Source organism: Lissotriton helveticus, chromosome 3_1 (assembly GCF_964261635.1).
Source record: "Lissotriton helveticus chromosome 3_1, aLisHel1.1, whole genome shotgun sequence".
Classification (NCBI taxonomy): domain Eukaryota; kingdom Metazoa; phylum Chordata; class Amphibia; order Caudata; family Salamandridae; genus Lissotriton; species Lissotriton helveticus.
The window spans coordinates 1804790683-1804810852 of record NC_136061.1 but is presented as its reverse complement, the minus strand read 5'-3'; the positions used below and the strand labels follow the sequence as shown (position 1 = coordinate 1804810852).

The following is a 20170-nucleotide window of genomic DNA, read 5'->3' as shown; positions in this document are numbered from 1 at the left end:
GCGAGGGCTCCATAGTAAACACTGCTCTAATTTGAGTAAGCGAAAGTATGTAAAATGCTCTCGCTTACTCGAAGCAGAGCAGAATTGCTTTTGAACAGCAGGCGCTACATGTTCATCAGCTCCCTTTGTCCAAAAGCAATGCCGGCTTACGCAGTACACTGAGAGCCGTCAGGGACCGTGGGGGCCTTCAGGCTCCCCGCTATTCTCAACAGATGAGTGGATGCCCTCAGTGGGACCAGGGCACCCACAGTAGAGGCCTGCCCCTGGGGATGGGGTCCCCGGGGCCAAAATCATCCCAGGAGGGGTGTTGTGCACTCCAAAATGTTTTAAAAAGGAAAGGCCGGGGCCTGGGGGATGGGGTCCCTGGGGCTGAAATCTGTCCAGGGAAGGGGGCTATGCAGCCCCCATTCCCTAAAAATAAAACCATTTTTTTAAAAAAAATAGCCCAGCAACTCGCTTTCTCCGTCACTCTGCAAACACGTCTCCTGGTGCTCTGTAAGTTGGCAGATGAAGTCCATTTGCCTCCAGAGGGTCCTTGTGGGTGAACAACCCTTCCTGTTAACTCCAGTAAGTCCCACACAGCTGGATTGCTAAGAGGTTGTCAGAGGCCATGCAACCACTCTGCAAATGCGCCTCCTGTTGCACTGCTGGTTGGGGGATGAAGTCCCCTTGGCTCTTGAAGGCCTCAGGACAAAAGTGGACGTCTTCCCCCCAACCAGTGGAGAAACGGGGCACGGCCTCTGACAACCTCTTCTCAATCCAGCTATGTGGGACTGACTGGAGGTAACAGGAGTGGTAGTTGAACCCCAAGGACCCTGAAGAGGTAAGGGGACTTCATCCCCTTACTAGTTGTGCACCAGAAGGCACGTTTGAAGAAGGGTGGAGGAAGGGGGCATGGAATCCGACAACTTCTGAGCAATCCTGCTGTGTGGGACTTACTGGAGGTAACAGGAGGGTTAGTTGGCCCTTTAAGGATGTCCTTGGGGTTCAACTACCCCTCCTGTTACTTCCAAAAGTCTCACACAGCGGGATTGCTTAGAGGTTTTTGGAGGCAATGCCCCCTTTCTATACCACTTTGCAAACACACCTCCTGGTGCACTTCTGGTTGGGGATGAAGTTCTCTGTACTTCTGAGGGATCTTGAAGGCCACAAGCCCTCCTGGTACCTCCTGTATGTCGTACACAGCTGGATTCCCAAAAACTGGTCAGAGACCCAGCCCCCTTTCCCCAACACTCTGCAAACACGACTATTACTTGAAAAAAACATAGAAATTGACTGAAAAAACAAAGGTTACAGGGACGTTATAGTTAGGAATTAGCGTTTAAAAAGCCTTGGAAGTTTACTGAAAAAACAAAAGGTTACAGGGACGCTATAGTTAGGAAACAGAATTTAAAAAAAACTTTTGAAATTCACTAAAAAAAACGTTACAGATATGTTACAGTTAGGCTCTATAACTTGCACCCCTGCAATGTACTGCTTATGACCTCACATATTTCATCACTCCTGACATGGTCAATGACATCACTGATGATATCACTGATAACATCTCAAATTAGATCACCGATTACATCATCCAGAAAATGAATAATGCTCCCACCTCATAGAACCTTTTATACACCCACTCCCACACAACAATTCACAAACCCATTCACAGATCCATACCAGTAATTGCATACCCACTCACTGATTCATAGATCTATACACACATCCACTCACTCACCTATACAGCCACTTATACACCCACTGACTCACTGATACAGCCACTGACACATCCCTTCATACACCCATACAGCCAGTCACACACGGAGTCAGTCACCCATAGAGCTATTCACACACCTGCTCACTCACCAGTACAGTCAATCAAATGGCTACATACTTACCAATACAGTTACAGACACACACACTTACTCATACAGATACTAAGAGGTACTCACTCATCTTTATAGCCACTGACACAATCACACACTCACCCATAGACTCACTCTCACATTCACTTACTCACCCATACAGTCATCTGTATATCCCATCACTCACCTATACTGCCTTTCACATACCCAGTTACTCACCTATATAGCAGTGACACATCCACTCACTCACCCATACAGCCATACATACACTCACTCAGCCATACCGCCCCTCACATATGCAATTGCTAACCCATACAGCTACTGTCCCATCCAGGCAGACAGTCACACACACCCTCATCTATCCACTCAGGCACTTAGACACACACACAGGGACTCATGCAACCAATCACTCATCCATATAGCCACTCATCTACCCACTCACACACTCATATAGCCACTTTGACACCAACTCATGGACTGATACAGACATTTACAGAATCAGTCACTCACCCATACATTCACTCAGATACCTAATCACTCACTTATGCAGACAGCCATGCACCCACTGAATAACCCATACAGGTACTCATACTGATTTACAATACACCTTGGTATATATATTTAACACTCATAAACTTGATGACTATAAATTCTGTGTGATGTTCGGAACCTTTGGTTTTTTCAGTGAATTTTCACGTTTTAAAAAAAATTCTATTTCCTAACTATAATGTCCTTGTAAACTTTGATTTTTCGAGTGAATTTCTAAGGTTTATTAAATGCTCATTTCTAACTATAATGTCCCTGTAACCTTTGTTTCTTTCAGTGAATTTCTATGTTTTTTTCAAATTCTATTTCTTAACTATAAAGTCCCTGTAACCTTTGGTTATTTTAGTGAACTTCTAAGGGTTTTGAAATTCTATTTCCTAACTATAACATCCATGTAGCCTATGAATTTTTGGGGGACATTTTTAAGGGTTTTAAATTGTATTTTCTATCTATAATGGGTCTATAACATATATTTTTATAACTTTGTAATTTCTTCAGTGGATTAAGAAGTAAAGCTTTTTTTCTTTAAATTTTGTATAATCGCAACAACGTTATGATACAGACAGTGGTGTTGTGAAAGGCGCATGTTTTTGAGAAAGTATTAAACATATATATAGACAGGTTTTACTTAATAGCAGACCCTAGTTCTTTAGTAATGTAGAGTTTATATTTTTGTTTGTGTGATGGTATTGTGTAAAACCCTCTTAGGTGTGTTTTTTTTATATATTTGCGCTGACTCTATAGCCCCTCCTCGTCGTCGATAGTTGCAAAGTGTGTGTGTTTTTTTAAACTTGTGAACACATGCACATATTTAAACTCTTATTTGACACAACTTGTTTATTGATATACTCCTTAAACCTAACTTTTGTAACAATTTTTCATTTAAAAACCTTTTACTTGCCGTTTTGCGTGATTGCGGCGATGCCGGAAGTCGTGATGATGGTAACTGCGATGAACACGTGTTTTAGTGAAGTGTATAACACATATTTATACATATTACATTGTTTGATTCACATTTGGGGCTAAATATCAGTCGATTAACACTTATGTTTGAGGACTAATGTTCAAATAAATTATTCTGTTAAATTTTTGGTCTTCGAGAAGACGTCAATCATCGCGAAGATCAAGTGACCTGGAAATAAAGGAGGATGATTGGATGATATACTTTTCAACTATAAGAACAGGAAGAACATACCTGTTCTCTATCATGAACATTCTTTAGGAGGATTTCATTATGAGTAGTTCACTAACATTTGTTGGAGTTTATTTTTGTGTGCACATTTTGGCAACTCAGCGCGAAGAGGGAGATAAGGTGGAACAGCAGGTGGCAATATATCTAATAGACCTGATTGTGCTTGGATACAAAAGCTTTTCCAAGGATCCTGGGGACAGGATGGATAATATCTCTGCCAAAACGCTGGTTTCTTAAAAATGCTAATAGCAGCAGGACCTGGGTGTCCAATTTTTAATATTTGTCAGTCCACCACACTCGTACCCCCACTTGGTAGTTTATACAATAAGAAAATGATATGTGAAAGGTCAGAAAGTACCTCACGTAAGCATCACCAAGGTAGCTGCTGGTAGGGACTCACCAGTTTGCTCACGTTTTCCATCATTGCTGACTTTCTTAACTGTGAAGAAACTAAATAGGTGTCAAACTTATGTTTAGGAGGTGAAGAAAAAGAGAAGATAAAAAGTGATATGTGGAAGAATGCACAAAGAGTGCGTGTGTGGTTCTATCCTATCTAGACCCCATGGTGAGAAAAAGGGTAAACTCGCTTCTCCAAGCTAAAATGAGTTGCGACTCACTTGTAAATAAGCCTACTTTATTGGATCCCATGAGCCCGCTCAGGTTAAAAAAGGAACAGCATGTTTCAGACCATTTCAATTAGGAAAGGCCCACATGTTTCATTGCCAAATACCTTGCAGCAATTTCATCAGGGCTCAGGGCCAGTTTTTACCTCACTGATACTTCAATCTGAGCCACGGGTGACAGGTGGTTGCCATCAGAGTTCATATGGGCAACACATCTCCAGGGGAGTGTTCTCAGTTCTTTAGCCACATATCCCCTATAGACACATGCAGTCGGCGCCCGTCAACTACGTTGGAACGCGAGTCCAACCTCACTCCAAATTGGACATGAAAGTCCATGGCAGCAAGAGCTTCTATGTCCAGTTGATGGGAGCAAAGTCACAGGTGCATTTTTATTGTTGATTTGATGGTGGCATAGTCTACTATACTCGGGTCCCAGTTCTCCATGGTTAAGTGCAGTTGCTCCTTCATTCCTGTTCTTGTTATATAGATTTTGTCCAATGTTATTCTTTCTCATAGTTTGAATTTTATTTCCATTATTTTGTAATGTTTGGAAATGTCCACATATGTTTTTAAGAAATGACTTTGTCCTCTTAGCAGTAGCTCTTGTTACTTTCTCCACTTTTTCTGCATATTTCCCCTTTTGTGTCTCAGTTCTGCAGAAATACTGTAGTTGCTTCTATTGCTTTTTCCTCTGAACCTTTGTAGGCATTCTCAATGTCTGTGGTTATGTAGATTTTATTTTGTAAAATGTTTACTCGAGCCAATGAATCAACTACTTTATACTGACTTACACACAATAAAAAACAGTTTTTATGTTATTTTGCAGTTTTAAATCAACAGATGAACCTAGCTATATATCTACACGCACTTACTTAAATATACCAAACCCAAAGAAAAATGCAAAACGTCTATTATTAGTTACCTTTTATCATTATAGCACTCTCTCCTGTAACACAACTGCACCATATGTTAGTTCTCACTTATACATGATAAAAGATCAGTTCGGCACTGCTGTAGTAAATTTTAAAATGAACATCAACCAAAAGTGCAGAAGTACAGACAGTGACTCAACACTGTATATCCAAAAAGACAAAATAAGAGCTATTTGTGTACTCCTCTACTACTGTGTCAGTGGTGTATTTAGTATCTCAGTACTTTTCTACTTAAATGCATCACATTTAAATTTTGGGAAAATCTGCACATGAATCTCTATCGAAGCATATGGCTCACTAATTCATGCCAGTACATGCAAAGAGTGTGCCACAGCTTGCATATATAATTCACTAGATAGTTCTAAAAGCCTACATATTCTTCATTAAAACTTGAAATAGCATATGTTTGTGGTTGAATATTTTAATACTCCCTGGATGATTGAATAAGTGCATAGGTAGTGCCTAGGTTATTCCCTGAGGATACAGGTATTGCCTGGATGATTCCCTGTATATATGAGAACCTCATGAGTCATTCCATATCTGCATAGTTACTGCCTACGTGTTTGCATGAGTATATCACTACTATCTGGGTGTTTGGATGAGTGCATGAGTACTGCCTGAATGATTAGATAAATGCATGACTAATGCCTCAATATTTTCAATACGTGCATAGATAGTGGTTGGATGATTAAATGAGTTCAACTCTAGTGCCTGGATGATTGCAGAAGTGCATAGATAGTATATAGGTGATTTAAAGAGTGCATGGATAGTGCATACGTGATTGTTTAACTACATGCATACCACCTAGCAGACTAGATGAGTGCTGCTGCCCATGTGTTTTTGGTTCAGTGAACACGTAGTGCCTGGGTGTTTAGATAAGTAGATAGGTAGTGCCTGGACAATGGAATGGGTGCATCAGTAGTGCCTCGCTGATTAGATGACTGCATAACTAGTGTCTGAGTGATTGCATGAGTCCATTGTTAAAGCTTGAGTGATTGGATGAAAGCAAGTGTACTGCTGGGGTGATTGTATTAATGTAAGAGTATTGCCTCAGTAATTGTACGAGTGCATAGGTATGTAATGGGTGATAAGTTCACTGCAATGGCACTCCCTGCATAATTAGATGAGTGCATGAGTAGTGCCTGAGCATTTGGATGAGTGCATGAATTTCGATAAGTACATTGGTTGTAAGTGGGTGTTTGCATGAGTGCATGCATTGTGCCTGGGTGTTTGAATGACTGCATATGTGCAGCCTTGGTGATTGTATAAGTGAATGGTTAGTGCCTGGGTGATCGGATGAATGCATGGGTAGTGCCTGCATAGTTCAATGACTACATAATTAGTGCCTGTGGAATTGCAAGAGTGCATGTTTAGTTCCTGGGTGATTGAATAAGTGAGTGGATAGTGCATGAGTGATTCAATGACTGCCTGAGTAGTAGCTGGCTGATTGGATGAATGCCTGAGTGGTGCCTGGCTGACTGTGAAAGTACCTCCATTGCTGTTAGATACATACCAGTTGTGACTATATCTGTGACTCATTGTTTAAGTCATTCTGCCAGTATCAAACTACGTTTTTTGGTATATCTTTTCTACTGACCTATGTGTGTGTGAAGTCTATATAGTCTTGATATATAATTGTATACATGGCTGTCTAGGAGTATACATTGCTATGTTATTCAGCGTGCACATGCATCACTAACTTTCTAAAACTGAAAACAACAATTCTCACTTTTTCAAAGCACAAATCTTTTTCTTAATGGTATACCTACATTATTTCTCAAATATTTCTTGTGTCTTTAAAACATATATTCAGCATTGCTCAAAGAAAAGCTGCACATCAAGTGAAGCTAGCACAAGAACTCTCAAAAGACATTCTGCACTATTAACACCTCCACAATTTTAAACAGAGCATGTTTAAAACAATGCACTACCCTCACCATATACATGGAATTTGCAACAGCCTTAAAAAACATAGATCACCATGTCAACATATATGTGATTTCACAATAGATCTACACCTCCAGGCAATCTTTCCAAAAATAAATAGTTCTCTACATTTTTAAGTGAACTCGAGCCTCATCGTACATACAACTATCTGCAACTAGAAAAAACATATCTCATCATCTAAATATATGCAAACCCGTTATATAAGTTAACAACCACATTGACAAACACTTGCTAATATATACATTGAAAATTGTACTACTTTATAATTCCTAGACAGGCTCAGAAAATGTTCTTATCTTTTATTTATGACTGCACTACTCCTGTAGAATAATGTGACAAAAAGTACTACAGTTCCCAAAATGCAAATAACATAGGTTTGTCTGTTCTGCACATGATGCTTACACGTTTAAAACATTGTAATTTTTAAAGGCATTGCTCATTGTATCTTTCAACAGTACTAAGTTCTTAAATACATACCCTGTGCCAGATACAGTTTTTCTGATAGATTTTTTTATGTCAATGTCATAATTTTTTTAATCTAACTCCAATAACTTCTGCATTTCAAATGTACATTTTTTAAATAATAAAAAGTATGTACATGCCAGTGAATTGAGTTCGAACATTACAATGTTGTTTTAGTTCTTTCTGGATAGTTTTGACACTCTTAATTTTTTTTAAACTGAGCACAAGAATGGTGCACCACTCTCATAGAAAGCAACTCTAAACTCTTCATTCAACTTTCCTCTCTATGATCATGAGAAAGATAGCATATGAAATAATGTCTTTCATTTTAGACTACTCTATCTCCACTTGTAAATGGTAAGCATCTGTTAACCCTGTTTTCTCTCTTTCAAAATGAGTTTCCTGACTCAGCATGTTTCGAAGGTTTTTGAGATGATTGCAGGGTAATCGCGAAACAAGACGGGAGTCCACATTGATATTTAGCTTCTGTTTTTTTTATTTAAATGCTACACAACAGTTTGTTATATAGTCCGGAATTGTAAATTAAAGTTTACCATTACTTAAATTGTGTCATAACTTCTCAACTTTAAAAAAAAATGTCTGCCTCTTTAACACCCTTCCCCCAATACACTCTTAGCTCAGTGTACCTAGCAACCCAGTTGAACCAGTAGGTCTGAAGTTCACAGCACATTCTAGAGGAATATGCTACTTCCAAATGAGATACAGCAGGTGTGGTTTACTCCACAGATTCAAAGGCATATCCATGTCTGTATTACATTTCTTTTTTTAAACTGCCAATAATAGGACTTCTAGCTATTGCATCCAACACACTACCTAATTGTATTCACTTACATGCTGACAGCATCCAATGAAATATATACCTCCATTTTAACTGCTATTCATTTGGAAAACTACCTCATTTAGCTCCAGCCTTATCCTGACTGCTATTGCTTCTTCACTTCAAAATTCTTAGAGCATACATTGTTGGCCACAGCTAATTCTTATGGGCTAAAAAGGCTGCAAAGAAGAGAGGTATTGACAGGGACTTGTGTTTGTCAAATGTTGAGATTACTTGATTTGGCCAGAGAGGTTAAAAGTTTCATCGATTGCTGGCTTTGGGTATGGATTGCCGAGCTCCTCACCTCATGATTGTGCACTGTGGTGGCAACGTCCTTGGCACATTGACTAGGGTAGGGTTGGAAATCCTAATGAAGGATAACTTTACGGAACTGATGTCTCTTTTCCCTCACTTGGTGTACTCTAATATATGCCAAAGACAGAAATGTCAGTGGTCAAATCAATTCTGTCCACAGATTGACTAAGCCAGGAAACATGTTAATAAAACTGATTCCGCTTTCCAGAGAGACCATTATATGGGCTCTATATACAACAACAATGCATGGAATCTATAGAAGTGATTGAGTTCACTTTACAAACAAAGGGAACAGGGTGTGTCTAAGCAACCTCAAACTCTGCATACAGTCTTATCTGTAGCTGTTTGGACACATTATCGGCACAAAGGCACTTGTCAGAGCCACCCAAGACCAAATTGTGTTCATTTTCTTGTTTAATTTTATAAACAACATGGACAAACCCAATATAGACAACCTTGTAACACTTATAGTGCTGGGCACCACATAGGTTTGTAAGAAGAACCCTCACCCCCCAACCTAGTTGGTGGCATACTTCATCATCGGGTTCCCAGCTGGGTAGTCGAATGCTACCCAGCTGTGCTATAATGCCTGATTACAGCGCTGCAGGATTTTGTGGTAGTGTGTGGTGAAATTTAAACATATCACCGGGAATTCTTACTGACCAATTTTTTATTCCCAGTGGCCCAGAATATATTAAAAACAAAGATGAGGATAAACGCGAAGATTAATAACTGGTCTTAATTATCCTGTTGGTCAACATGTTTCAGCCTCTTTGAAAAATTGTTAAGGCTTTCTTCAGGACCTCATTAAAGTGAAGTAGTGTTAAGTGAAAAAGTGCAAGTGGCAAAAATAGGCCACTGTATCTTTTTGCAGCACACATGCTAAGGTGTGCTGTGCATGCTGTGGTTTGACCGTACCTATGGACCCACTGCTAGGATTACCCTGTAAGATAAAAATGACAAGTAAATGGAAAAACAACAAACAGTTTAAAACGTCATTGGTGTCATTTACTCTGTTATATTTAAGTCCAACACTTACCCCTATGTGTGGTGGTCAAGGGCACTGTTTGAGTCGATCAATCACGTGTGTCAACATTTAAACTTCAAACATGCAACACACTTTCGATATGGACCTGATCAATCATGTGCTTTCTTGTATACATACGTGCTTATATCTGTATGGCATATTGGTGACTGGTTACTACGTGTCACTCTGCATGTATTATCTCAGAATGGCCACGTACATCTTGTAACGTGGCTACTCACATGAACTATCAGTGGTTTCCCAACTGTGTGCAAGTATGATTATTTGCCTGTATATATTATTCTTTTCTCATATAAATATATTTACATTTACAACTGGATTCTCATAGCTTATCAGATCCCGGGAGGAGTCACCTACTGTTGAAAAAGTAATTGAGATCAAGAAGACAGCTGTTAGTGTCAGCAAGTAGTTTTGGAATATGAAAGAGGCACGCAGGCTCTATCCAGTAACGCATTTCTGGTTACATGGATGCCAGCCCCTAAGGAAAAATAGATGAAAGACCTTACTTTGTCAAGGTAGAGCGTCCGCAGCGACACCTACTCTGGTCTCCTCGAGATCGCGATGATGCCCGTGTGGGGACCGGTGTTGATTTAAAGTGAGTGTCGCATGAAACTAAGGGGGCGGGAATCACACGCATTCGTCAGCTTGTGTAAACGTGACATGGCGCGTTGGTGTGCACGTTTGGGTGATGCTTAGACACCCGTATGTAAAAAGCTGGTGTGCGCACTTGATCACAGTGACGATAGTCTTACGTAGACAACAACGTTTGGAGGATTACGAGAATATTTCCATCTACGGTCGTCATTTTCTTGTTTAATGCATTCTTTGAGAATTTTTGAAATTTGCAATGATCGCGATCGCGTTGGGAACTCACAAAACAAAAGCAGACATTCAATGACCACCAGCACATCCAAAAGTATTAACTAAAAAAGTCCATTGTAAACACTGTGCTACAAATATTACCATATACAAGCTTCTTTAAAAAGATTTTTGAACTCTTATTTTTGTACTAAGTTTCTTTAAAATCTATCTTTAAGACCTATCTCCGTTTTGGCGGTTATTTGGGAAGTCGGGACGACGCTGTTAACCGCGACGATCGTGCCTTTTCCATAAAGTGAAAAACAAATATATGCACATATATTACAGTATTTTACATACTAGAGGTTTATTACTGTACACTCCAAACTCATGTTTTTCTTGAACAACCATCTCTAAAACCTATTTTCCGTTTTCGCGGTGAGGCTGGAGATCGCAATGACATCTGTAATTGCAATCCTCGCGGATACGTCGCAAAAGCAGAAAACAAAAGCAGGAATTCAATAGCCACCACCACATTAACATTTTTTAACTATATAATTAATTCTAACCATCGCACTAGATAACTCACTATCTAGAAAACATTTATCAGAATCTTAAAATCTCTATAAAAATGTGTATTAAATATTCACTGTACATGGGAGGCTGTGCTGGCGATGGCGGTGTGAGTCGCGAATATTGTGCGCGGTTAAAAAAAAAAATGTTGGACTCATAACTTGTGTCACTAACACTTAGATTCCCAGTAGATAAACTGTTGGCTGCAACTTCCTATTCAGGTTGCGTCCAGCCAATCACAGCATTCCTGTTAACGCATGCAGTCGAGATATCACTATAATTTTCAACTTAATTTTCTAAAAAACTACTGAAAGGATTTCCACAAAATAACAAAAAGCACAATCTGTGTAACAACATCTACCTTTCTGCCAAATTTGTAGTAACTCCACCCAGCAGTTCAAGCTATAGGTGGCGCGTAAGGTTCCTATGGGAATTAACATTACAAATGCAACTTTATTTCATGTCCCAATTTCTCAGTCCCCACTGCACGGTACACCCCCAAACTTTCCATGACACACAGAACCTACCTGGACAATTTTTGGGAACACTTCATGAAGATTGGTCAAACGATGTCAAAGTTATAGACAAGTCAAAAAATGCTTTTCCTATGGAAGCGAGGTCCTAACTAAAACTACTTACTGGCGAACACCAGTAAGTAATATATATACATACTTATATCCGTAGCAAATCTCTTGACATAAGAGAAGAAGTGGGCACTCCAGGCGAGGTAATGATTTACTGATTTTATTCAAGTGTATCCATTCTCTGACGAGTTTTGGCTAATATATAAAGTAAATCAGTAAATGTGGTGTTTTACCAGTGTTGGTTACCCAGCCTTCTTTGTGTCTTCACAGCTGCCCTGCCAATGGAGATGTGAGCATCCGGGTGGTATCGAATGGAGAATCCCTGCAAGTTAGATTCAGCATTGCGGTGTTCGCCTTTAAATCGACTTCCACAGCATACATTTACTGCAGTGCCCGCTTGTGTCTGAAAGCGTCAATGCAGTGCATCGGGGTGAGTTCTGAGGAGAGAAAGCCAGGGAGAGTAATGACTGAAAGTGTGAGCTGGAGTGAATACTAAGGGAGCAACTGAGGATAGTACTCAGGGGAAATCGAGCTGGAAGCAAAATTTGTGAGTACGGAAAGGCAGCCTATGAGTATCACGGGAGACACACATGGTGAGCACTTAAGGGTAACCGATTGAGTGACTACTAAGGGACACAAATGGGGAAGAAAACAAGGGTGTACTGCCACTGAAAATCGAAGCAAAAAGGAGTGTGTAACATAGGCCCCTCCCTGCATGAGATGCTCACTGCCCAACTTCCCACAGCCTTTGCATATATAAGTGATAGATAGCCTAATTGATATTCTATGGGCCCTGCTACAATAATTACAGGTGGATTCTCCATTGTGCCACACCCCTGGTGTCAGGTACTGATGCCACTGCTGGAGTAACAAGCATTTGCAATGCAATCGGTCCTGCATTTGCAAGAGTTAGAGCTATTGTATTTGTAAATGACAGTTTCTTTTACCCAAGTGTCTTGGATGTATGTGGTTTGGAGTGGAATTATGTGGGTTGAATTGGAATTTTTTGTTGTGGAATTGGGTGGGGTGGAATTGTATGGCATTGTGAATAGATCGGGGTGAGAGCTGCACCAAATAGATAGGAAGATAGAGAGGGATAGGTAGTTTGTGCACGAAGTGGTGAATGAACTCCAGACAGAAGAATAGAAAGATTGTGTGAGAAAGAAGGGGAGGACAGGCCATAAACACATAAACACTTAAGTTCAGGCTAGTACTTAAAACCAATAGTGACACTGAATAACAGCTAAAGGCCTGCTTAATTACTTTTCTTCTACACTTGGGGAACGAGTGTGTGGTAAAATGACATTTTGCTTGCGGCACTCAGGAACTAAAATTCCGGTGCACTGCTAAGTTGAGCATATAGGTTCATGGTGTGCAAAGGGGTGGACAGGTATGGCAGTTTAACACACAGGTTGCATTATACAAAGCATCAGCCATTCAACATGCCACCATTAGGAGCAAAAGAAATGAGATTGCATTTACTAAAATTCAAATGCCACGGCAGCTGGGAGACAGTTGATGTTTGCACTTCGAGGGTAAATAGATTGGTTTGTAGGCTCTATTATCCACACTTTTCCATCTACAGAACGTGAACCGAAAGGTGATGCACAGATGAAAGTCTACCTACAAAACTGCTCAAAAACACTGTTTCCGAATCCCTGTTGACTTATAAGCAAAAAAAGATCTGGAAGAATGGAATTTTCCTTGGAAAGTGTCTACATTTAGCATGTGATTCTAAACTCAAAAACTCCGCCCACCCTTAATCGCGCAAAGTCATGAAAGAGACACTATAGAGGTGATTTGTATAAAAGACAACAAAGAAGTGCAGTGCAAGCCTCGTTTTGGATAATATTCTGGACTATCTAGACAGTGTGGTCCTTGAAATATCGTTATGGCCGCAAATTTTGGTTGGTCTGTCTTTCTTTGGTTACGGTAGGAGTATGACCTAAATTAGTGCAGATACAACAAAGAAGTGTGATGCAAGCCTTGTTTTGGCTAATATTCTGGGCATACATATTGGACCCCATCCTGTTGTACAAAGGCACCGCCCGCCATAAGAGCACGGGGTCCCATGGCTGCCATTAGGATGCGCATGCAACATTGTGGTGGGCGGTGCACTCAGCACTGTCCGCCACAATGCCAGGAAGGCATGTTGTGCAGCACTTTGCCTGCCATGTTGTGCATGGAACTGGGGGTACCATAGGTACCCCCCATGTGCACCCCCTGCCCCCCAGAGTCCCTGGGGGCCCACAAAAGGCCCCCACAGTCTATTTCCGCATACCTTTCTGTGGCAGCAATGCCGCTACGGAAAGGCATCTTTCGCATCCATGGTAATATGGCTAGCGGTGTCTAACAGACATTCGAGGCACACGCAGGGCAGCAGTGCAACCTAGCATACAGTGCCCTAGCGCCTGCAACGAACAGTGTCACTAGGCCCCTGCAGCACCTCCCTGGCGCCTTCCATGGTGAAATACACAATTACAAAACAATTTGTTCGAAAGAGAAAAACACGATCTGTTTTGTACAGAAAAGAAAGCCGTTTCAACCGAGGAGTTGTAAAAACATCAAACTGCTTCAATAAATTCATAAACACTACACATTAAAAAAACAATGGTCCGTTCGCAACGGAACAACCCCCTTTTGTCCAAACCGAAAAAAAAGCAGTTCCAGCCATGGGACTAAACCAAATTGGAAAATAAAGCACGTTCATCTAATGAGTTGCTAACACATCCTGCAGCTTACACAAAAACACTGCAAATGAAAAATCGAAATGTGCAAGGCTTAATCCAGCAGCAGCAGTCCGTGATAGCAACCGCAGCGGTATTTATAGTGGGCATACCGCGTGCGATTTGCCCATCCATAGCACCCCCACAAACCATTCGTTACACTCCGCCCCCCCTCAACAAAGTAACACCAGGCAAGTAGATGATCTTCACTGCGTAATATTTATTAATTTCAGGTAAACGCAATCTTTATTTGGTTGATGCACTGTCAACCCTAGACCATTTTCTTAAATTTTTAAATCCACACACATTGATAAGGATAGGGCAATAGACTTGTGAAATATATACCATACAGCCAACAACTGATATATTTTGTATTTACAGTCGGACTCTCCAGAAAACCACACATAATGCGGGTTGCGCCAGCAGGCCACAACCAATTCTCTGTGGGGTTGCGCCAGCAGGCCACAACTAATTCTTCCCAGCTCTCCTGTGGAATAACTACCCGCTGTCTATCCCCTAGACGCGGCCACAAAGTTTCTCCCCACAAGCACTGGCATCTCGGGTAGGGCCGGAGAGTCCAGGACCACCAGCAGGTCAGCCCCCTCTCCTGCCAGCCGGGAGCCCCATCGACTATCTGCTCTGTTGTTCCAGGATCAGACCGTCCCCGCCAATCTGGATTCCCTGCCATTTTTATTGCCAGGGACCCCGCCACTCCTCCCTCTAACCCCTAACTTAAGGGCTGGGTTGGTGGGCAATGTGTTGCGTCTCTGATCCTCCAGACACCGCGGTGAAGGGACAAAGAGGGCTTCGCCCTCGAGACCGCAGCCCTTTATCTCCTTTGTTCTGGGAGGGTCATCAGCCCCTTGGTGACGCCCCTCCAACATTCCTGGACTCCTGAAGGTGCCCCTCTTCCTCCTCTACCTATGAACCGGAAGTCTACCCCCGCCCGAGGTGCCACTAACGGTCCCCCGTCCATAGGCGTGTGGGGGGCCTGCCATAGTGGACATACCGCTTGCGATTCGCCCATTCATAGCACCCCCATATACCATTTGTTACACCCCCCCCTCAACAAAGTAACACCAGGCAAGTAGATGGTCTTCACGGCGTAGTCTTTATTAATTTCGGGTAAACGCAATCTTTACTTGGGTGATGCACTGTCAACCCTCGACCATTTTACATTTTTTTTAAATCCACACACATTGATAAGGATAAGGCAATAGGCTTGTGAAATATATACCATACAGCCAACAATTGATATATTTTGTATTTACAGTCGGACTCTCCAGAAAACCACACTTGATGCGGGTTGCGCCAGCAGGCCACAACCAATTCTTTGTGGGGTTGCGCCAGCAGGCCTCAAACAATTCTTCCCAGCTCTACTGTGGAATAACTGCCCACTGTCTGTCCCCTAGATGAGCCACAAAGTTTCTCCCCACAAGCACCGGCATCTCGGGTGGGGCCGGAGAGTCCAGGACCACCAGCAGGTCAGCTCCCTCTCCCTCCAACCTGGAGCCCCATCGACCATCCCCCTGTTGTTCCAGGATCATACCATCCCCGCCAATCCAGATTTCCTGCCATTTTTCTTGCCAGGGACCCCGCCACAGGGCGAAAAGCGTACTGGCGCTCTCCCCCTCCCCCCACCTGCCTCTACCCCTTCCTCCTCCAGGACTATGGCACCTAAGATGGTTTGGATGAACAATTCCAAACCTGCTCCTGACAGGTGCAATCCATCCACCAAATACAGTTCCCCTTTTGCTGCCTCGATCAAGTTATGTCTGAAGGCCCTTATGGGTGAAACTCTCAAAAGTTTTGCCACCTCTCTGACCAAAATATTGTGGCCCTCGGAACCTTCAACAGCGTATAAAAGAGTTTATCCTTCACCCCTCTTCGGCCAGCTGGGATCTTGTCATAACCCCCTGAGTGTAGCACGTCTGGGATGGGCATTCCCTTATCCAAGGCCTATCGCAGATGTGCTATGACATCCTTCAAATGCTGCCCCTCTGTCCCTACCCAGTGGTGATCAATACCTTTCCCCCACTGTGCCCTTTCCTCTCTGGAGTTCTCAAAAAAATGCCCTGCTCTCCGTATATAAGAATGGCCGCACCAGCATACCTGCATCCGCTGCCTTGAGACCTCTTCAGTTAAATAAAGGAAATTGAGAGACAAGAAAGAAAAGAGATGTCTTCATTGGGCGACTGACACCCTATGGGGCATTGTCCCCCCGCCCCAATCTTATGTTAACTGCAGTCTCACTTATCTCTAAAAACAGGACGACTTCCATCTGTCTACCCACTTGTTGGTGTCCGCAGGAAGGCCTAATCCGACTGCAGTCGTAGCAGCTCCAATCCAGAAAGAATGAGATGCGAAATGAGCCCTATCCTCCCCCGACGGAGCCAAAGATCGCTTGCATAGGCTTGTAAACTGAAATCTCGTGAGGGGAGACCCATCCGCGTGCACCAGCAATCTACCGTTTCCCTCCCTCGGCGTACCTGCATGAACTCCTGCATCAGTTGTTATGGCACAATAAACAGTCCCTGGCGCTGCTCTCAATTGGACCCAGACCCCTTTTCCCAAAGGGTCTGTTTTAGACCTCCTAACTTTCACCTGAAGTATTCCCTCCATGATTAGCACATACGTCCATCTGATCCCCCCTTTTTGATCAACTTTTGAGAGCGGCACTAGCTCCGATATCTGGAAAGCCCCAAAGAAGACCTAAGTGTACGCCAGTCGCAGCAGCTACGTCTCATAAGGGGACCTGAATACGTGTGGTAATACTTCCAAAATCCTTATTAACCTACTGGCGTCTATGGGTCTCTTGTTATCTCTCGCCCCCGGGGCCAACCGTTCCCACCCTTTCACGGCCCGTCTCACTCTAGGGTCTTTTGTGAGATCCCCAACCCCTTTCAAACTTGCATAGAAGGTAATTGCCCACAACTGCCTCTTGACCAAGGACAATGATTTTCCATTGCCTCTCTGCTGTACCATAAAAAGGAGATCCCCCGCTGGGTAAATTGCTCTTCTAACCTGGCTCCCCTCAGGACTGCTAAGTAAGTCTGCCATGCCCTCTCATACATACTTTTGGTCTTGCGCGTGATGGACGCCGCTATCAACTCTCGGGGAACAGGGCACCAAGTTTCCACAGCTGTTCCCGGAAGAACGTCATCTGCCTGTCCGCTTGGGGCCATTGGACTCTGAATTCTGTCACCTTAAAACGAGACAGGGCATCAGCTACTGTATTGTCGACCCCTGGCACATGTTTGGCAGTAAAGTATACATTACGCAGCAGGCAACCCCGCACCAACTCCTTAAGTAAACGGAGTACCCACGGACATCCTGCTCTCTGGTTGTTCACTGCCATGACTTCCGACATACTGTCCAACCAAAAGGTAATACGCTTATTGTCAAAGCACAGGCCCCAAAGATGCAGCGCCACCACAATGGGAAACTGCTCTAAAAATGTGATATTGCGAGTCAGCCCTGTTTTTACCCAATCTGCTGGCCAATGTTTCATGCACCACTTTGATCCTAGGACAGCCCCGAAACCTACGCTGCCAGCTGCATCTGTGTAAAGTTCCAAATCTACGCTGGACTGAGTTGGTTGCTGCCAGATCACTGTGCCATTGAAACCTGTCAAAAATTATTTCCATGTGCCCAAGTCATTTTTAACCTCCATTTATAACCCAGTATGGTGGTGTTTTTGCCTTTAAGCCAGATATTGCTCTGGCAATGCTACATGAAAAGGCCATGCCCATGGGTATAACTCGGAGTGCAAAGTTCAGTTGCCCCACCAAAACCTGTAGCTGATGTAGAGTGACCTTGCGCGCCGCTAGACAGTCATCTATGGATGCCTTAAATGCTCTCACTTTCCCCTGCGAGAGGCGACATACTCCCTCCACCGTGTCAATTTCTATACCCAGGAAAATTAAGCAAGTGGCTGGGCCTTCAGTTTTTTCCCCCGCAGACGGTACCCCGATTGCCTCCACCAACCGCTGGAAGCCCAGCAGAGCCTTCCCGCAGGTCGGCGAGCCCGGTGGACCCATGAACAGGAAATCATCCTGTTGAACTTTAACCTTTTTTCCCAAAATGTTTCGCTTTTTCTCCCCATTAGAGGATATCTCCCCCCCATGGTAGAGGAATGTATAGGCCATGTGTGGTGTGAGATGCCATGATACATGCTGCCCAATGGCGTGCGCAGACTGACTTTCATTGTTTAAACATGTCACTTTTAAAATGGACGCCATTTCTGTGTGCCTGCCTGCCTGTGCTGGGGTTGCCAGTCTAGTTGTTTGTTTCCCAGCACCCCTAGCTTTTGGAGGGAAACCTGGCAGACAGGGTGCTGGACAACTCCCCCTAGACCAGTTAGAACCAGTTTCCCCAGACTCTTCTAGAAGCTTCTGGCACTGTCTGGTAGGTGGGGTGAGGGGCGTATAAATAGGGGGGCTGTGCCACCATGTGCTCAGTCAGAGCGTGGATCTGAACGTGAGGGAACCTACTTCCAGGAGGCACCACCACAAGGGCCTATGTGCTGGCCCCTGGGCCCAACAGTAACCCCTCTGCTGTCCACAGGCCTAGTGAGAGCCCCGCTGCCGGAGTAAAGGCTGCTGTATCAGGAGGAGTGTCATGTTACAGAGGAGGATGGTTCCTAGGACCTACAGCCCTGTTCTGATGAGTGCCCACTGACTGCTGATCTTGCCCAGTAGTGCCTGCTGGACTGCTACCTGGCGCTTGGAAAAGAAGAGCGCTGTATCTGTTCTGCCCAGGAGAAGAAAGGAGCGCTAAACTGGAATTGTCTGTGTGCCCCTGGCCCCCTAGCACCTCGTGAGTGCTGCATGTGGAGTGCCAGGAGACAGAGGCGCTGCAGTTTTGTCCCTGGAGAGCTAGATTTCCATTGCTCAGGAGGTGAGAGGTGCTATTTGACTGTCCCTGGAGCGTTACATTTTACCCAGGACTTCTCCAGCCGGGTTGCAGGACAAGAGGAGTATCTGGCCTTTGCAGCGCTGGGAATCCGTGAGCGCTGCTGCTGAGGAACTTAAGGTAAAGCGCTGTGCCTCCTAAGCTCCATTGTGCTAGAAGCTGCCACTGCCCACGGGCGCTGTGCCAATCATGTGCTACTCTGCCAGAACTGGTCACCTCTAGCGCGAACGCTATGCCCCCAGCGCTGAGTCAGCGAAGCATCGCCTGCCCGGGACCTGTGCGCGCTGTGTAGAGCTAAGAAGTGGATCGTGTGTTGTTAGGATCCCAGTGGGGGCAGTTGTGATTACCGAGTCCCAGAGGGGGGCTCCAACCTGTCCAGTGCTGATGTACTTAATACCGCTGCATCGAGGGGCATGTTCGTTTCGCATGCTGAGATGTTAGGCCCTAGATGACTACTGCTGCGTTGATGCATTGGTACCTATATTGACACTTTTCTTCCCAGGTTCGAAGTGCTGGGGCTTCTATGGCCTCTGTTATGCCTTCATGCTCATGATTTCTGCCTAATGCACCTATACTGAAAAGGTTGTAGGCCATGTTACACAGGCGGTGTTGTTTCTGCCCCATGATAAAGTGTTTCTATGTCCTATGCTCGAATATATGGTCAAACCCTGAATTCTTTTTCTCCACGGGGAATCACAACAAGGTCGTTATCACGACTGCGTTGTGAGTCCGCATACCATTACTCCGCAAGTCGTAACAGCGACTTGCGGAGGGGGGGCGCTGGAAGTTGGAATAGTATAATTTACTATTCCAACTCCAGTCTGTGTG

At 43.6% G+C, this 20170-nt stretch overlaps 1 protein-coding gene across 1 annotated transcript in view; it reads left to right on the top strand.

The window, feature by feature from the left end:
* The window catches only part of LOC144824322 (uromodulin-like), a 162329-nt gene extending 145542 nt beyond the window's left edge, over nt 1-16787 (top strand). The window contains exons 5-6 of the mRNA XM_078683440.1: nt 11973-12132; nt 16698-16787. Coding sequence (XP_078539566.1) covers nt 11973-12132; nt 16698-16787 — 250 coding nt within the window. The remainder of the gene's footprint in view (nt 1-11972; nt 12133-16697) is intronic.
* Nucleotides 16788-20170: the final 3383 nt, after the last annotated feature.